Source organism: Accipiter gentilis, chromosome 10, assembly GCF_929443795.1.
Source record: "Accipiter gentilis chromosome 10, bAccGen1.1, whole genome shotgun sequence".
NCBI classification, from domain to species: Eukaryota; Metazoa; Chordata; class Aves; order Accipitriformes; family Accipitridae; genus Astur; species Astur gentilis.
In genome coordinates, this window is record NC_064889.1 from 24,643,812 (window position 1) to 24,661,807 (window position 17,996).

The 17,996-nt window shown below is 38.7% G+C and overlaps 1 protein-coding gene across 3 annotated transcripts in view; it reads left to right on the top strand.

The window, feature by feature from the left end:
* The window catches only part of PIAS1 (protein inhibitor of activated STAT 1), a 63,428-nt gene that overhangs the window by 12,251 nt on the left and 33,181 nt on the right, over positions 1-17,996 (top strand). For all 3 annotated transcript variants that reach the window (XM_049813391.1, XM_049813393.1, XM_049813392.1), the window contains exon 2: positions 13,746-14,190. In XM_049813391.1, coding sequence (XP_049669348.1) covers positions 13,746-14,190 — 445 coding nt within the window. The remainder of the gene's footprint in view (positions 1-13,745; positions 14,191-17,996) is intronic.

Here is a 17,996-nt window from a genome sequence, read left to right on the forward strand (position 1 = left end):
AGAAACACTGCACGTTTTCTGTTTTCACTTGGTCAGGATTTCCATGGAAGTTTTAACTTTGCTATCAAAGTTTTCTTAGGCAGCTCTTTCAATACTGGTTGTTCTTGTGGCTGAAGCCAAGTTAAATGCAGTATCATTTTTGGAGTTTACTTGCAATAGTTTTCATGTATTTTAAATCATAGGTGTGGCTGAAACTTGGCTTATAAAAACGTTCATTCCATCAAGCAGTTTGTTTCCATGCAGGGCAGGGGTTATTGTGTGAATAGATTAATTGAATTCAGTCTTACTTTGCTTATAAGAAAAATACAGTGCTTGAAGGATGAGGTGGTGAGGAGAGGGACAGTGTGTAAAATTGATGGCACCGGGAAATGAAATACCTCTCTTCCCACTGAGTGAGCATCCTTAGTATCTCTCCTTAACGTGCCAGTGTGACTGTGAAAGAAATATTCCTATACGCCTTGTCTGTGCTATATGTGGGCCAGGAAAGTATTGCATAAAGGATGTATTCTTAGTTTTCTAATGCGCTGTTAATGTTTTGTCCTGGGATTAATCATTGTGAGCTAATGGGTTCTTAAGCACTGCATACTTGTCTTCCAGCCTGTAGGTAACACGATGCAGCTAATACATGTAAAAATACAGTTTTCTGGTGTGGACAGCACTGGGAGGAGGAAGGACAGAGTAGCCCAAATTCTGAGGGGTGAAGTAGGATTGTGGAGTTAGATTAGCTTTGTCAGGAGTCTAGGCCTTGCCTAAATTGCATCTTCTCAGTTTGTCTCTGGCTGCATGTTGTCATTTGAAACTTTTTTTTTTAATCCTCTTTTGAATGCTGAAGAAAAGCAGGAAGGTCTGCTTCCTCTCCTATTATTCCATCATCTTTTTGCATTTTTACATAGTGAGAAGAAACTAGTTGTTGTGGGTGATATGAAAAAATGAGCTTCCTGCTTTCTTTCTTTGTCCCCATGCCTCTTTTAGATGTCTTCCCCAGGATATGCATTCAGCATTTGGCACTGCTGCTGCCCTGTTGCTCTCTTTCCAAGCTGCGCTAGTACTTGGAATGAAATCAGTGTGATTCTTGACAGTCTTACTGATGCTTTAGTGCCGTGAGTAGCAGCCAAAGAAGTCATCCATGTCTCATTAACTTGACTGACCTAGGATCCTAAATCCCTCTCTGTGGGAACTAGGTTGAGTACTGACATAGTAAGAGTTTTGAAATGGGACGTGAACTTCTGACTGCCAGTATTTTCACCTGGGCTTGGACAAGTGACAGAAGTTTTTTTTATCCAGCTACTGATTTCTTTTCTGCAATAATGAATGTATTTTGGCACTTCAAAATTGATCTGTCTCAATATGTGATGTAAATGTTAATTTATGTCATATCGTTGCATGTAATAAATAATCACATTTTTTAATGCATCCGTACAGTTAGGAATAAATTAGGCTTTCATGTTCATTTAACTTTTTTATAATTAGTCAGACCTATAATTTGTGTTTCCTATTGTGCTGCGACAGACAATAGCTCTTCAGAGTTTGAAAAACTGACTTTTCTTGAATTACTGGGTGGCTACATGTGGTTCATGCATAGTTTTCCTGCTAGCACTTTGCTATTATGCGGCTACTCTCTATTCTAGATACCTTGTTGAGAGAAAAAAATGAGCTAGCATAGATAAGAGTGATTTTACTGGGTGGTGTTCTGATCTGGTTGCATAGCCCTTTGTGTTCCTAGGGTGTTCATAGGTAGTCATGTTCCACTGACGAAGCATTCCTACATTGATGCCCTCTTCTCCTGTCCACGTCTGCCCATGTTTCTGAGGTTTACAGTATGTATTTTGCAATTATTTGCCTTTTTGGAGTGACTGTAGGACCAGATATGTTGTATATCTCATTTGTAGTTCTTGAGTCCCTTCTTTGACTTTGCCTTTGATTCTGAAAAATACTCTTATCCACAGAATCTGAGGCTGGAAGGGACCTTCCAAGGTTGTCTAGCCTACTAGTTCCCTGCAAATACGCTTACTCAGCTGTAGCTGCATGAAAAGCTCTTCATCTGTAGTGATGCCCAAGTTCCTCTCCTGAACCATCAGCTACCTAATGAGAAAAACACGTGCGAAATTTAGGTTTTCTTCCAATTTTGACTGCTTTATGTTTAGCAACTTTGAATTTCATATGCATTTATCTCTTAACTTGATGAAAGTTGATGACTGGGAGGGCCATGTAAACATGTGAATACTATTTCTTGGTCTTGCTTTTAGACTGGTGCCTAAAAACCTGAACCTGTTGGTTTGCAGATAGATGCTTTGATAAAATATAAAGAGATAGTAATTCTTCTTAGACCAACTGATATGGTTGAAAAACATTTCAGATGTGCAAATTCTTTCTCTAAATATAATAAAAAGTATTACTTTCCATCAAACGTCGCCTATCTTGCATATTTTTGTTTATGGCCACTGCAATATTGATAGATAAAATATGGGAAGCAGAGAAGTGTTCAACAGCTAAGGAACAGAGAAAGGAGTCTTAGTCCTTTGGTCTCCAGCAAACATCTAAGACAAGCTTTTTCTAGGAAAGACTAGGACTAAGCAAGCAGAGTGCAAAGAACTAGGATCATCTCTGCTTTCTAATGGTGGCTTGTGTTTCAGAAATAAGTAGAGGAAAGGCAAGAGAATGGGTGTTTCCTCCTGAAAGAGGAGGAAGACTTCAGCAGAGAAAATGCTTATCTTGCCTGCACTGTATGAAGACTTAGAAAAACTGCACTAAAGGAGTGATTTTGAAGAGCTTCACTAGAACATGCTTGAAATCACTACTTCATCAAAGGAGAGGCCAATTGATGATAATCTATGCTATATGAATGTTGATGTATGAAACTTGGGGCTTCCCTTGGTTTCATGCCGTCATGGTTAGGCAGTCTTCACAGAACTGGTGAGAAGATACGTGATACGTGTAGCATGTCTTACCTGATACTCTGAGGAACAGTAATGTAAAAGGAAGATTTCATAGTACTGTTCAAGCTTTTAATTCATCTCGATGACTTTGCTATATGACTACTTAAAAAGAAGTATGTGGTTTGGCTTCCCTATGTAACTTCTATACATGAATTTGAGGACCGTGTGAAATAAATTATGTGCAGAATGACTACCTTTTCTTTTTTAAAAAAGATGACTATGTGAATGCCAGTATGATTGCTTGATGGATTATTTGTTTTCAGCTTATTGACACAGTGGGAACTTGTGGCTCTGTTTCTTATTTCTGCAATAACAATTAAGACTAATTGTTAGTAGTAATAAGTTACTATTTTTGGTGGACCAATATTAGAAGGGAATAGGGTGTTTGGGCAGTGTGCTTCATAGGTATTTGTTGTCAGCAGATTTATTTCATTTGTGTTCTGTTTCTTCCTTTGGAAAGGGAAATATTTTAATGATAAATTATTATTTCCCATACCTGATGTTTTATCTGATCTCTTAATTTTCCTGTTCTTCTCCCTTCCTTCCGCCTTTCCTTCCTCCCCAGTTTTTGTTCTAGATGTTATTAACTATTGTTGCGGTATTTTGTATACTCCTGTGGTTACAGATAAAAGCACTACCAACTTTTTCATGCATCTTGTGAGATGGTGTATTAAGAAGGTGTAACATGGTACCCAGTGACAAGGCTGATGGCAGCTGTGGGCCAGTCGGAGTTACGGCCATTGCTGTCCTTAGCTCTGTGGACAGATCCTGCTTGTGTGATGGAGCTCAGCATCTCAGAATTGCTCTTTTTAGGTGTAATTCACAAAGCCTGGGGATACATTCCTCAGAACAGAATTCTGTGAGAAGGTTTGCTTCAAAGTCTAAAAGAAAACACTAATTTTATCACGTGCCATTTTGGCTTTAAAATATCTTTTTTTAAAGTGAGAATTGCGAACAGATAACTCCAGTTTTCTAGTTCTCTTTCTGTCATGGCATTAATGTAGCAATTGGTTACTTTTAAGGGAAATGAGATTCAATTATATACTGGCTTCAGCCTGCTGTTCAGCACTTTGCAAGTCAGTATCCAAATTTAATACGATTGTTAATTAAAACTTTTTGAGATACCAGAATAATAGTCAGTAATGACGTAGTCTGTCTCCTGTGCTGCATCCTAGAAAATCGGACAAATGAAGGGAAAAAAAAGTTGATAGTCTATCTAGAAGTGTTTTGGGTATATTTGACTGTATAATCTCATATCCTGAAGTGTTACCTCATTTGAAGCTAATTAAATAGCAAAAGTTTATTTGGTTTTAGTGGACAACTGACTCTTCAACACCAGGTGGTAATTTGTGGCATGTGGAGAATAGATTGCTTTGCAGTTCTGTAAGCTGCAGAAATAATTTTTTTTTTTAAATTTTGGAGGAAAATATGCATTTATTATGGCAGTAATTTGTTTTAATCAAGTGATGCTTAAGTTGGTTAACACATACAAAGAAATGATGTCTGTTGATGCAGTAGAGATTTAAATAACTGCTGCGAGCAAACATCAAACACTGAATGTAGGAATGTAGATCTTGAAATTGTTGTATGTCTTGCTGCTAAGAGGTTCTGTAAGCTGCTTGTGGAAGCTGCCTTTTTATCCATGTTGCAATGTAAGTACATTCATTGAATTCCAGGTACATTCTTCTCCAGCTTTCCTTCAAAACTGACTTCCAAAAGCTACATGTGTTTTGTGCAGGTATTTTAGATACTTAGAAAGTAACTAGAGCTTCATTCTCTAGCGTTCTGCTGAAAGTGAACGGCTGTAAGGATTCTCATTTAGTAGACTCCCTATCTGTAAATCCCAAATTAGTCAAATTGTTTATGTAACCATTGCTTTTGTTTTAACTGTATATTTTAAAATGTATGTTCTTTTTTTTAAAAATCCCTGAGGGAGGGGAAATAAATGTGTGTTTGTGACCTCTTGTATGGCTTCCAGAAGCTGAGATTTCTTGTTCTTAATTTTTTTCTTTTTTATACAAAGAGACAATCTTTCAGACTATTACTGAGAGCTGTATAAGTTGTTGTATTTTGATTATACCGCTGTAGACCTTTTGTGTTATTTGTTAGATTATAATAAGACATACTGTGTTTAGCAAGCTCTTTGGACAGCTGTGTCTACGGCTGGCTTGGGCTTCACTGAAGCTTATTGCATAGGAATTAGCTTTTCTGTCAGCCAGTTGAAAGGCTTAGTTAAGGATAAGAACGTTCTTAATAAAAAGTAAATTTGTCTGGCAATGACCCTCTCCCAAATAGCTGAAAATAATTGTCTTCATTATTAGCCTTAGGTGTAAGCTGTTTGTCTTTAGAGAGGCACATTGTTTTGTATCCAGAGATTGTCTAAACTAGTATTTCTGCAATTAGTTGTCATGAAAATTATGCTAGTGCATAGCTCTGTACAAATAATTCCCATCTGCAAAGATAAATACACTAGGACAATTTAGTTGAGCGTGGCTGAAAAAAACGTGAGTCTCTAAGAACTGAAATGAAGATTACTACTGTGTCAGCAACCTTATTTAATACCAAAAGTAATAATATAGTTCACCTAGTGAATAAAATCTCTTGAGAACGGTAAAACTTTTGTTATGGATTAAGATAAAATGTGACTTACTTTAAATCAAATACAATTTAGACATGACTAAAGTCTTGGCAGACTTTCTGCAACAAATCTAGCTTTTGCAGTTTGAGCAAGTTACTGCACCAGCTGCCTGCTCCACTTCTCTGCTACGGCAGTGTTAATGTGCAGCCAGGGAGGCAAGGCAGGACACAATGTGGTTTGCAAGCCATCATATTACAAAAAAAAAAAAAAAAAAAAAAAGTATGCCAGAGATTTAAGTGTTCAGGCACTGAAGTGGCAATTTGGGTACGTGGGCACACAGTCGGTTCTGCTGAATCTCTCTTCCAGAGGAAATAACCTCTAGGGAAAAGGGGTGGAGTGGATGTCTAGGAGGGCAATTGCCTACACTAATTTGCCAGGTTATATGTGTCAAGGCTTTTCAAAGATATTTCACATGTATGATAGCATAGCAAAATACCACAGACATCTGTAAAAAACATAGGACAACTTTTAGCACATGGGGATTATATTAAAAATTCCAAACTCAGCCTGCCTGTTGTTACTAGCAGCCAGTTCAGTGGGGCTAGAGCTGTGGTACTGTTTTCTTTTACAACATCCTTCCACTCGTCCATGAATTTTGTTACTTTTATCACTATGGGTTTTCTTGTCTCCAGTAAGCCACCGACATCTCTAAGAACTTGGTAGTGTCACTGGCGTAGGATTAGGTGAAGGCCCCTGAACTGTGGGCTGGAAGGAGAGCTTAGATTTGTGTTCATGTATGAAAGAGCATTGCTCTGACCTGACTAAAACTTACTAAATTTGAGGTTAGTCCAGTTTTACCAGCATGACAGATAGAAGCAAGCAACGTTTGCCAAGAGTGGTTAAGAAAAATGTTCCTTGTACTAGTTGATCTGTGGAATTAAGAGTTAAGTGGTTATGGTATACTTGGTAAGTTGTTACATGAACTGAACACAGAAGGATGGGAGTGGGAAATTGCAGGACCTCAAGTTCAGCAGCCCATTAGACTGAACTGTTGCAGTTTTTAGATGATCACTAAACTGCCAGAGATCCCTAGTGTTAGCAGGTGCTTGAATCTAAGCTTCATCATTTGGGTAGGCTGGTTCAAGGGTCATAATGTATATATTAACAGATAGGCAACCATATAATTTGCAAGGAAATATATTGTTTGTGAGCATGCTAAAGTAAGTAACACCGGATGACTTAAGCTTTATAGTGTACTTTCTCTGCTGGCATCGGAAGAAATATGTTACCTGGTGAAAATCATGAATACAGTGTTTGACCTTAAGGAAGCCCACATCTGTGGAGATGCCAAGAGTAGGTCAGTCCAGGCTATTTTTGGCATTTGCAACCTATGGACATAATTTTGTTGATGCATTTTTAATGCATTAAAATCTATTTTTATTGCCAGCTAGACGAATGCTTAGATTTGGTCATACAATTGTGACATATTCTTTATGAGCCCTGATATACTGTGTAAATATAGGGTTTCTTTGAGTAAGAAATACCCTGTCTCCTTGCGTGTGTGACAAAAGGCAAATAATATTTGTACCTGCCATTGGTTTGTACCTATTCTTTTAGTGCTGCCCTGCTTGCCAAAACATTGTACATACCACTCTAGGAGACAGATGAGGTTTTCATTATGAAAACCAATAGCCTCCTTAAAGGTTGTAGTATGTTGGATATTTATGACTGTTCTGTGCTTTTGCCTCCCCTCCATTTTGAATTACAGTGACTTCAACCTTTGAGTGTTTTGGTTGCATTAGACAAATGCAGGAAGTTACAGCCTGTCATCGAGGCGCTTGAGCTTCCATGAATTGGTTGTTTCACTCCCTCTTGCAGATTTTCGGTAGACTGACTTCAATTTTTATAGTTTAGCCTTGATAGCTTCCTTGTGTGAGTCTTGCGGATAGAATTTAGGACTAGGGAATGTGCCTTCATAAAAGATGAGAATATTTTTGCCTTCATGATTTCCCATTTTCACAAATCTTAAATGTCTTAGAGCCCAAGAGTTTAGTCTGTGTAACTGTAGAGAGCTCATGTAGCTCAGGTACAGCTTTCTTCTCTGAAGATTTATATCAGGGGTTAAAGAGGCTGTTCATAGCATGCAAGAACTCTCCTGTATTTTTACAGCTGGGTGTTGGAGGCATACTGAGATTAATTCAAAACCATTTCCATACTAATCTAATGCTTCCTAGTCGCTTCTATTAGAAAAAAAGAACAATTTTGATATTTTATTTTTTTTAAAGTGCATTTTGGAATTCCTTGAATAGTAGTTTCCCTGTTTCATAAGGGGTAAATTTCCATTTGCGTCGTCCTTGAAGATGGTGTTCGAGCTTTGCAAGTGTGAATGTGTGCACACTGTTAATGCAAACTGTAGCCGGAGCCAATCCCTCTGAACGCTGGGGCAGAAGGTGCTGTGCAGGGTATCAGTGTGGAGGCTCCTGTGGTGAAGACTAAAGAGTACAAGGGTGTAATAAGAAGGGTTTTCTGTCTTACGCTTTGCCTTTGAAGTGACTTGTTGCAGTGCTTGCCCTCTTCTGTGATAATGATTCTTAATTTCTGAGACTGTTAGCAAACTATTGCTAAGCACTGCGTCCTTAGTAACAAGAAATTTACTGTCACTGTCTTAAATTGCTGATTATAAATGAGTGACATGCTGTTCGTCATCTGTTTTTTCGTTTCTTCCTTCTCCTTTTACTTATTCTCTTCATCCATCTTTTGAGTAGCATTTGAGGTCATTTTTTTCTTTTCTTTTTTTTCCCCTTTAACTTTCATGTTAATGCTTAGAGAATTGTGGAGGACCTGTTGTATAGCTTTAGGCACAAAATGCGGTGTGGTACCTAGCCAAATGCTGCTTGTTGTGCTGGCAAATCTTTTGAATGTATTTTGAAGCTTATTCACAGCTTCTAGTTATCATAAACATCCGGAAATAACTTGTTAAATTCTCCAGATAGATCCTGGGGCTGATTACTGGGGATGTAAAAATACCCTTTCTAGAAAGCATTAATCAAATTGTTGGAACTATTAACGCTGCCTCTGATGGATGAGTATGCTGTTTTGAAGACAGTACCTTGTGGTGCTGGTATTTATGATAAATTTTTGCTGTCTGGTTTTCACCTGTCAGGCAAGTCCCTCCCTTCAAAAAATGGGAAAAAAAGGTGAAGGCTCACAATCTGTGGTGTTGGATCTCAGCAGATAACCTGTATCTGATCCTTCCTTGAGCAGCAGGATTTACAGCTTGTCTCCTGCATTTCAAACCAGTGTTTTAGCCCCCATGTATTTTCCAGTCTAGAATGACGTTTTCTGCCTGAATCCACTTGTCTTTTTAGTTGCACTTCTCTGAATTATTTGCCAGTGAGACCCACCACACAGAGTTATCAAAGGAATTTCATATCTAGAGGCACTAACATGTAGATTTTATTTGTTTTTAAACTTAATTCCCAATCTTCATAGATCAGTGAGACAAGGTCCAGTTCTTGAAAGCAGTTTTCTTTGGTCTGACCTGTTAACCTGACCTGTGCTAACGATGGGACTTCTCTAGCCAGAAAACTGCCCAGCCTGGCCATCTTACCTTGATGGGTGGAATGACTGGGCTTGTGTGGAAAACCATTCTTTAAAAATAAAGATTTCTTTCTGCTGTTTTCTTTGCAGAGAGAAATCAAAGTAAATGACACTTAATGTTGGCTGCTCTGGTACAAGTTAAGGTTCCTGGTGAAGTATTTACTCTGAATGCCTAAACAGCATTCACAAAGCAGAATGGTCCTGTTGTGTGGCATAGACACATTTCTCCAACCAGACACGCTTGTTTATTGAGAGAACTTGGTGAGTCAGGAGCTACAAAACGTTCATTGATGCTGCAGCCTGATGCTTTTTATTTAGTAGTCCTTTTGTGGATGTTTTTGGAGAAAACTCTTGTTCCTCCTTACCTCATAAGTGTCTACATGCAATTTTTGGTTTGGGGGACTTAAACAATTTTCATATCTGTTAGCTTTTAAAAAAGTGTACTAACTCTTTTGAAAGAGAGCACTGTAGGTAGAACATTCTTTCCTATTGATAGTCACAGGAGAGAAGTAGGTGGATGATGTAGGATGCCACCCATGGATTGCTTTTGCAATCCTTAAGCCATTTTCTTCCAAACCTTATTGGTTGTCTGAAGTAGGCATGGAGCAGGAAATAGTCCTTGTTTCCAGATGAGTTGTTTGAAAATGTTTTCTCAACACACAGAAATAGGGGGATGCACCTGCTCGTGTGGCTGTAGCATGAACTGCATCAAATGGTTGAGTTCACACAATCCGACAGGAGAAAAGTGGCACAGATTTGGAAACAAGCAACTGGGAGGTGGGAAGATAATCTGGCCTCTTTGCTTCTGTGGATCTCCTGCCTGACACAGACAATTAGGTGATTTATCATAAGACAGCAAAATGCCCTGGTGGCTTTGGGAAGGATGGACTGTGGTCAAAAGCCTTGGGTGAGGGGATGTGGGCTGAAGCGGGAGTGTATATAACGAACCAAGCAATCCCCATGACTAATGCAGTTTTTGCGGAGGAACGCATGCTTGTGTTGTGTTGTCAAGCAGGAAATGTCAGATGCATGTTTATAGATTAGAGTTACCTTATAAACTCTGTGAAGGTCTTTACAGTGAGTCAAAATAGAAATACTCTGCTAAACTAAGATAAGTTGAGTTTCTGTAAAGCTTGTTCGTACTTTTTTATACTTAGAGCAGTTTTTCTACTGTCCTCACCCTCTCTTTGAATTTTAGATATGCCTAGATATGACAGGTACCAAAACGCACAACATCAGAACATCTAGTGTGCTTGATACTGGAATTTGTTGTATCTGAAACTGGCTTGTGGTTAGCTTGCTGTGTTTCTCCTGCCAAAGTTAGGCAAGTGGCAAGTAGCTCAACCTTTTCATAGCTAAATAGCATCAATTTCTTGTGCGCTAGTGTGAGATTTGTAGGAACATGTATTTACCTGTATGTGAACATGTAACTAAACACCTAGTTATCTGTAATTGCAGTTTGCAAGCTATCTTTCAATCTGTCCTTGGTAGCTGTGTATATCCTTTTATTTTTGTTTGGTTGGGTTTGTTGTTGTTGTTTTGTTACTTTCTATCGTGTTAGGAAAGAAAAACCAAAACATTTTGCCAATTCCGATAAACAGCCAGAGGTAGGGGCAGTTACTTGCATTGTGGATATTTGATGTTGTTGGGAGACAGACTCTTTGTGGTGGGTTTTGTAGCTTGCTGCAGATGCAGGAGTACTGCTGAGAGTGATCTTTTCACTACTCCAGGCAACAGGAAAAATAAAGCAAGATTTCCTGAAGCAAAACGCTTTGTGTCTTTGCCCTTCAGCTTTGCTAGTGTAACTAAGCCAGCAAGGGGTTTGAATTGTGATGAGGTGAGATGTGACAGGAAAAAAAAGATTATAAACTGCAGCTTTTTCATGTATTTACTTTATGTGTTTGACAGCACTTGGTTTGTTTCCCTGCTATAATTATCCTGCCTGTTCTAAGATTAGGGTACCAGTGTGACATGGGCCAAGGGCTTGTAGCCTGGATAGTGCTTGTAGAGGCAGAGGCACTTCTGCTGGTAGAGCTAGGCTGTGTCCTCAAATAAAACACAACTGTGTTGGAGGAGGGGAGAGGAATTTTCATGTTCAGATTGCAGCAACGTGAGAGACTTTTGCCAGCACGGCTGTCTGTCGGGCTCTGCTTCCCTGTACCACTGATTGACACAATCCACTGGCAAAACTCTATGGATGTGTGTGTGGCATTTGTTTTAAGGCATTGCCTCTTTTTACTTATATTTGTGTCAGAAAGGTTCCTATGACATATGAAATTGTAATAAACCTGCAAGCCTTTATTGCTGGTTTTTTTTTTGTGACTGCGTTTTTACTTGATGTATCTGTTAGTGCCCTCAACATTGCAAATAAAAATGTTCTTGTCCTCCTTTGTAAGGAATGCGCTAGGGTGGGGAAGATCTGGGGAATTTTATTTGTTTTGGGTCGTGTGTCTGGCTACATGATAGACCCTGCTTTCTGTATGCTTGTTTCTAATTTGCCTATACCTTCAAAAAAAATGGAAAACAACATGTAGCAGGGGTTTCTTTGTTAGCTCAATTATTTCATAATCCTCTGTGTTTTTTGCAATTTAGGCCTGTGAGTTTATTACAAAACAAGAACAGAATGAAACTCTGAGAGGTTCTGGCTGTTCAGGAAGTGACTTTTAATGGTGATGGTAGTAGGCTTTAAACCCTTCTGCTGTAACTGCTCATTCTGTTGAAGAAATGTTTGTAAAGCATTATAAGTAGTGTTTTTCCATGTTTCGAATCTATTTGTTTCACTTTCCTTTCAGCTGTCAACACTTCTGATTGTAACTGAAATGCCTTATTCTTTTAAGACATCTCTGTTTCTTACAAAGTAACTCCCGTGTTCTCATTATTAGCTCCCATAGTTAAAAGTGTGAAGTAGGTTCTCAGGGTATTCAGAAAAAAAAATGCCAGCAAACTCCTGTTATATCAGAACTGTTTGTGGTAGTCTGCAGCAAGGTTTATCTAAGATTTGCAGCAAGGTTATTCAGTTCTGTTGGTGTGGTTCAACAGAGCAGAGATTTTAAATCTGTCTGGGTGCATACCTCATTAAATACATGAATCATCTAATTTAGGGCTTTTAAATAACACGACCTATTTCAGTACAGGGAAATACTTATTGTGGACACCTGTGCATTGAAGATCTCTTGCAGGTGCTGGAGGTTTGAGGAATTGATGGGAGTTTTGGGCTGGTTTTGCTAAAGCTAGAGATAGCGTACTTTCTAACGTTAGCACTTTAGGTTTAAGAATTAATGTGAACATAACTTGAGTAATGTACGTATCTGAATACTTCGCACAGTTTGAAGAGCTGGAAAGGATGGGAGCATTTGTACTCTATTTCAAAGATAGTTTGCAAATGCTAGTTTGGTTATTCAGCGTTCAGTGGCTGGGAAATTGGAGAACCCCGATATGCTGAATTAGCTGTTTTAGTCCCAAATATATACTTCATGTATTATTTTGAATTTGATCTTTTGGGATTGACTACAAAATATTCAGGGTATTTAATGGTTTCATACAGAAGATGCAGATAGCCAGTCGTGGCAATGAGTTCTAGGCATTTCGCTTCCTTGTGGTTTCTTGGGAATGCAAAATTCTGCGGGAATATCATTTCAGCTGGTGTCACAGGCCTTGTGATGGCGAACAAGACACTGTCAAGCACTGAAAGAAGTTTTAAAATAGAAACTAGGCTCATAAGTTGACTCTCTGGCTCCTGCTTGACCAGCGGGGAAGTACTTTGTGCACACAGGCGATTGCTGGTTTTGCTACTTTGCATAGTGTTTTTCTCGGTTCCTGAAGAAGTGAAACAGTTTACAAGTCTTACTAGTTTGATTCATTAGACCATATTGGGAGACAGTAGAAGACTGTGTAAATGAAGAAACTAATTAATAGAAGTCAAAGCCCTACTCCCCCATCCAAAACAGAACATGCAGCTCTAACGTGAGAAGTAAGAAAATTGAATTGGAAGAAGTTTCCTTTAATTCAGTAATGATCATATGTGGTTGAACACAACTCAGATTATAATTTCTCTCTTTTTAACATTGGTCATTTCTCTCCTTTCCTTTGAACCTGTGTGGATTAGTTATGCTGTATGGCAAAAAGTGAGGGAGGGACTTGAAAATGAGGTAGGGTTCCACAGTTAGGACTGGCACAGCTTTTAAGTACAGGTACTGAAGATTTGGATATGGTCGATATGTGACTCTATTCATCTAGCTGGAAGTAAAAAAATTTGCTAAGATTAGGATTGCTAGCAGAACAGTGATTAGAAAATGGTTATGTTTACAAGCTTTATTTTGTACTGGCAACATGTCCCTCTCTCAGTTCCCGTACCCTCCCCCCCCCCCCCCCCCCCCCCCCCGTATTGCTGTCCTGAATTGTGTATGGCAAATGGAAATCCCTTTAAAAATTACTCATTACAGACTTTCGAAGTAGATATATGTCTGTGAACAAGTACTGGTTTACATTATATTTTGGATAATCAGTGGAGGAAGAGCAATAGTGGTGTGCCTTTAAAAGCTGTATGCTTAATGGGATTAAGCCACATTCTAATGTTAGTGTTTAAGATGATGTAACTTGAATACTAATTTTTTTGTTTTGTTTCTTTTAAGCAAATGGTTATGAGCCTTAGAGTTTCTGAACTGCAAGTACTTCTGGGTTACGCGGGAAGGAACAAGCACGGACGAAAACACGAACTTCTCACAAAAGCACTGCATTTGTTAAAGGCTGGCTGCAGTCCAGCTGTACAAATGAAAATCAAAGAACTTTATAGGCGAAGGTTCCCTCAAAAAATCATGACACCTGCAGACTTATCTATCGCCAGCGTACACTCGAGCTCCATGCCAGCAACTTTGTCTCCGTCTACCATTCCACAGCTCAGTTACGATGGCCACCCTGCCACGTCACCATTGCTTCCTGTTTCGCTTCTGGGACCTAAACATGAACTGGAACTCCCCCATCTCACATCTGCGCTCCACCCTGTCCATCCTGACATAAAACTTCAGAAATTACCTTTTTATGACTTGTTGGATGAGCTGATAAAACCTACCAGCCTAGGTAAGGTTGCAAATGTTGTAATAATATTTGAAGTCTTTTTTTTTTTTTTTTATTTGAATAGTAATGGATGAATTCAGCTGCTAATGCAGTAACTGGTTAAATATTGCATCACACCAGTGTTTAGAGAATTGCTATTTTTGGTAACTTTTGGAACAGATTGTTCTACATGGAGAGACATCTTACGTAACACTCATTAGTTGCTTTAGCTGAGCCACTAAATATGGTTCAAAGATCCGTTATATCTAAGGGGTGAGTTTGAAAGAAACAACTTTACAAGAAACAAACTAAACCATAGAAAAAGGAAAAAAACCTGTCTGCTTTCAGTAGTTCTTATAAACCACAGAGCTTAATTATTTAAAAAACCAAAATAACAATACCCCCGAATCCGTCAAGCCCACAAAATCTTCTCATTTGTGCTGGGAAAGAATGCCAGGCTAGATGCTTGCTGTGATCTATTACAGCCTGAACATCTGAGTTTAGGAAGACTTGTGGTTCTTTTGCAGTTGTGGCTACTTTTCTTTAAACTGTCTGTTGTATTAAGGTATAAATTACTTGTGTAGTTGCTGAGAATAATCTGATGCTTACAGAGCATTATATAACGATGTGTGATTTTTCTGACTCTGACTCTAAGTAGCACTTAACAGCGTGGTTAACTTTTAATACTCTTAAATGCTGCTTAAATACAATAGTCCTGTTGATTTCTGGAGGGGCTGCTTGTGTGTTGGAACCTCTGCTGTCTTGAAACCTTGGAAAAGATTCACTGTGAGAATAGCTGGTAGGAGGAGATTTGTGTGAGTAGGTACGGGGAGATGGTGGGTGAGTGGAAAAAAAAGTCCTTTGCGAAAGAGATCCCTTGTAAACAGAAATGAGCAGGTACTTTACATTAACAGTCTGAACAGCTACAGGGATGTAGGAGGCCTGATATGTGAGTGGTGATGGTGGCCTGCACATTTCTGAAGTATGTTGCATACTTGTTTGCGTATTTTTTTGTTTTAACTGTTATAACTGAGACACTGAGGGAAAACCAGATAGCTTTTGATAACCTTCTGGTTCAGGTATTCTTTTAAGAGTTATACTGTTATCTGTTTAGCTCTAATCTAAAACCTAATTGATTAATAAGCATTCTAGGCAATGCTGGTGGTACAGGATAATTAGGTACTCAGTATGTGTCTCCATCACTTCTACATTATAAATACTTAAAAATAATGCTGTAATTTCAATAAGATTCCAATGCGGGAGTTATGGTATGCATTTATTCCTAGATGTGGTAAGAACACTTTGCTATCAGCTCCATGTCTGACAAACTGGCCCCAAATGAAGAGATCATAATTGACGCTCTGTCATGTCTCATTGCTTGAGGAGTTTACATACAATAGGGTACATTTTTTTTCCCCATTGTGGACTCTGAGTGTCAAGGTAGGAAAATGGAAGTGGGTGAAATTCCAACCAGATACCTTTATAAGCAATCTCTGTCCTTTCAATTAACTTAAGGGTCTGTTTGGGGTTTTTGTTTTGCATGTGAATCCTGTCTGCAGATGTCTTTGTTTGTCCGAAGTAATACTATTAGAAAGCTTTTTTTTCCTTGTGCTTTTGGGAGCGGAGAGAACTTCAGTGTCCATGCATATGAGAAATGGTTGGTTGTTTCCTTTTGTAGTGGAAAGTAATGTTGCTACAGATTGTAAAATTGCTAACTATAAATGTCATGAAGGTATTTTAGAGTAATAAAGATATATATGTTAATGAAAAAAACCTGTTGGATTAATAACCAGTGATATGCAGCTTTATACACTTCCAAAACAACTTGGAGCAATTGTGCATACAGCTTAGCAGTTTTAAATGCAAGTGTGGAGCAGACTTGTATTAATTTTTTCCATTTACACAATTACTGGTACTCTAACTAAAAAGTCTTAAATGATTTGTTGAATATTTGCCCCAAATGGTTTGGGCGTCCTTGTCACCGCTGCAAACAATGTGGATTTCCTCAAATGTCAAATTTCTAGATTCCCTGGCTTTGTTTTCAAATGGCAGATGCATATTACAAACACTCAGAACTACTTATTGGCATTTGGCCAGTGCTTAAGCACCTCCTGCTTGCTTTTTCCCATCAGATTCCTCATGGGGTAGGGATAAGAAACTTCAGAATTTACTTTGTTTCTGTCTACCGCAAGAATGAACTGATGACCTGATGTGAGGTTTTGAATAATTATCTCCCTGCTTAAAATGGAACCTACAGGAAAAGAAAAAAATATGTGTGAAAGAGAGAATGAGTGCTCTTTCCACTGATTTGAGGATCTTTAGCTTCTTCTGAAATGATAGTCGTTATGTAGAAGTTGGGAAAAGCACATCTTTGGATGTGATTCTGCCTGGTCTTTCCCAAGTCAAGGTGGAATTGCTTGGAAGGTTTGCTACAGTAGTCTTCTGTCTCATCAAGAAGTGATTATTAATTTGAAAAACAATAATTTGATGAAGCCTTAGGGAAGGGAGTTGCATAGCAGGGCACTTGAACATGCATTCTCTACTCAAATATTTTACGTAGGTGGGTAGTACACAAGTTAATGTGAATAACAGATAAGGAAATTAAATTTGCTAACTATTATTTTTAATGTCAAGAACAAAAGGAGGAAATGGATGTTACCTTCATACACTTGCTTCCTCAAAATGTAGCTCTGAACTGTGATTAAAATCGAGATGCTGACTGCTCGCTGGGCTGGATTCATGGCAAGGAGGAAATGTGGTGCTTCATCCGTCTGTACCCTTCTCACCAACAGCTGTTGAGGATCTTTACTTGAGCATGGCTAGCTGAAGCATTTGTGACAAGCTAAGGTTAGAAGGCTGTTGGCTAACTTGTTTTAACTTTCTTTGGCTTACAGTAGCCCATACAACTTGTAGCACTGAGTAGGATGCTTGCAGAAGAGCAGACTTGCCTAGCTAGTTGAACTTGTAAACTCAGCCTATGCTCAACCTGCTCTTGTTTGAAGAACTGAAAATAGCAGCTAGGCCCTGCTGATGGTGGGACTCTCCTCCTGGTGTTACTCTCCTCAGATAGCAGAGTCTCTTGCTTCCTTCCGAGTGTTTCAAGTACATGACTCCTGCATAGCTCTTTCAGAGCTGTGTGGCTAATACTGACAATTATGGTTATGCTGGCTGTGCTGTCACGAGATGACAGCATTTTCTTTACTCCCAAGAAGGCTGTCAGTTGGGCTTGTTTATCTGAGATGAAGAGCTATCTGTCCATGTTTAGTGGAGCTGTCGAATTTGATCCATATTTTATTAGTCATCCTTATTGCAAAATTGAGAAAGCTTCTACATTGGATGTTTTTGTGTACAAGCCAACTAGGAATGCTCTATATTCTGAAAATGTATGTTGGTAGATGGATCTGTATACTGAGCTCTTGCAGTGCTAGTGAGAAGTCTGAGCATTCTGCCCTGTGGTTAACCATGATTTGATGTGATTATATGACTGGGTTTTTTTGAGGAAAAGCTATCCAGTTTGGCCTTGATGGAATGTATGAAAGTCGCCTTATTATTGTGACTTCTCTGTTGTTTTTTGAATAGGATCTCCTTTAAATAGGAGAATTTTGGTTGTTGATTTCTGAAGTGAAGCTGCAGCTTTCACTTAATTTTCCCCTATTTTCAGACCCCAGTGCACAGACGCTGCAAATTGGTTGTTTTTTAAGCATAGGGCCAATTTTCTAGAAGTAACTGCTAACACACAGATAACATCTCTTTTGTGTGGTGAAGTGTGTTCACTACAAGATGAGTAGAGTACCAAAATTCTGCCAGATTATTATGGAAGGGACATTAGA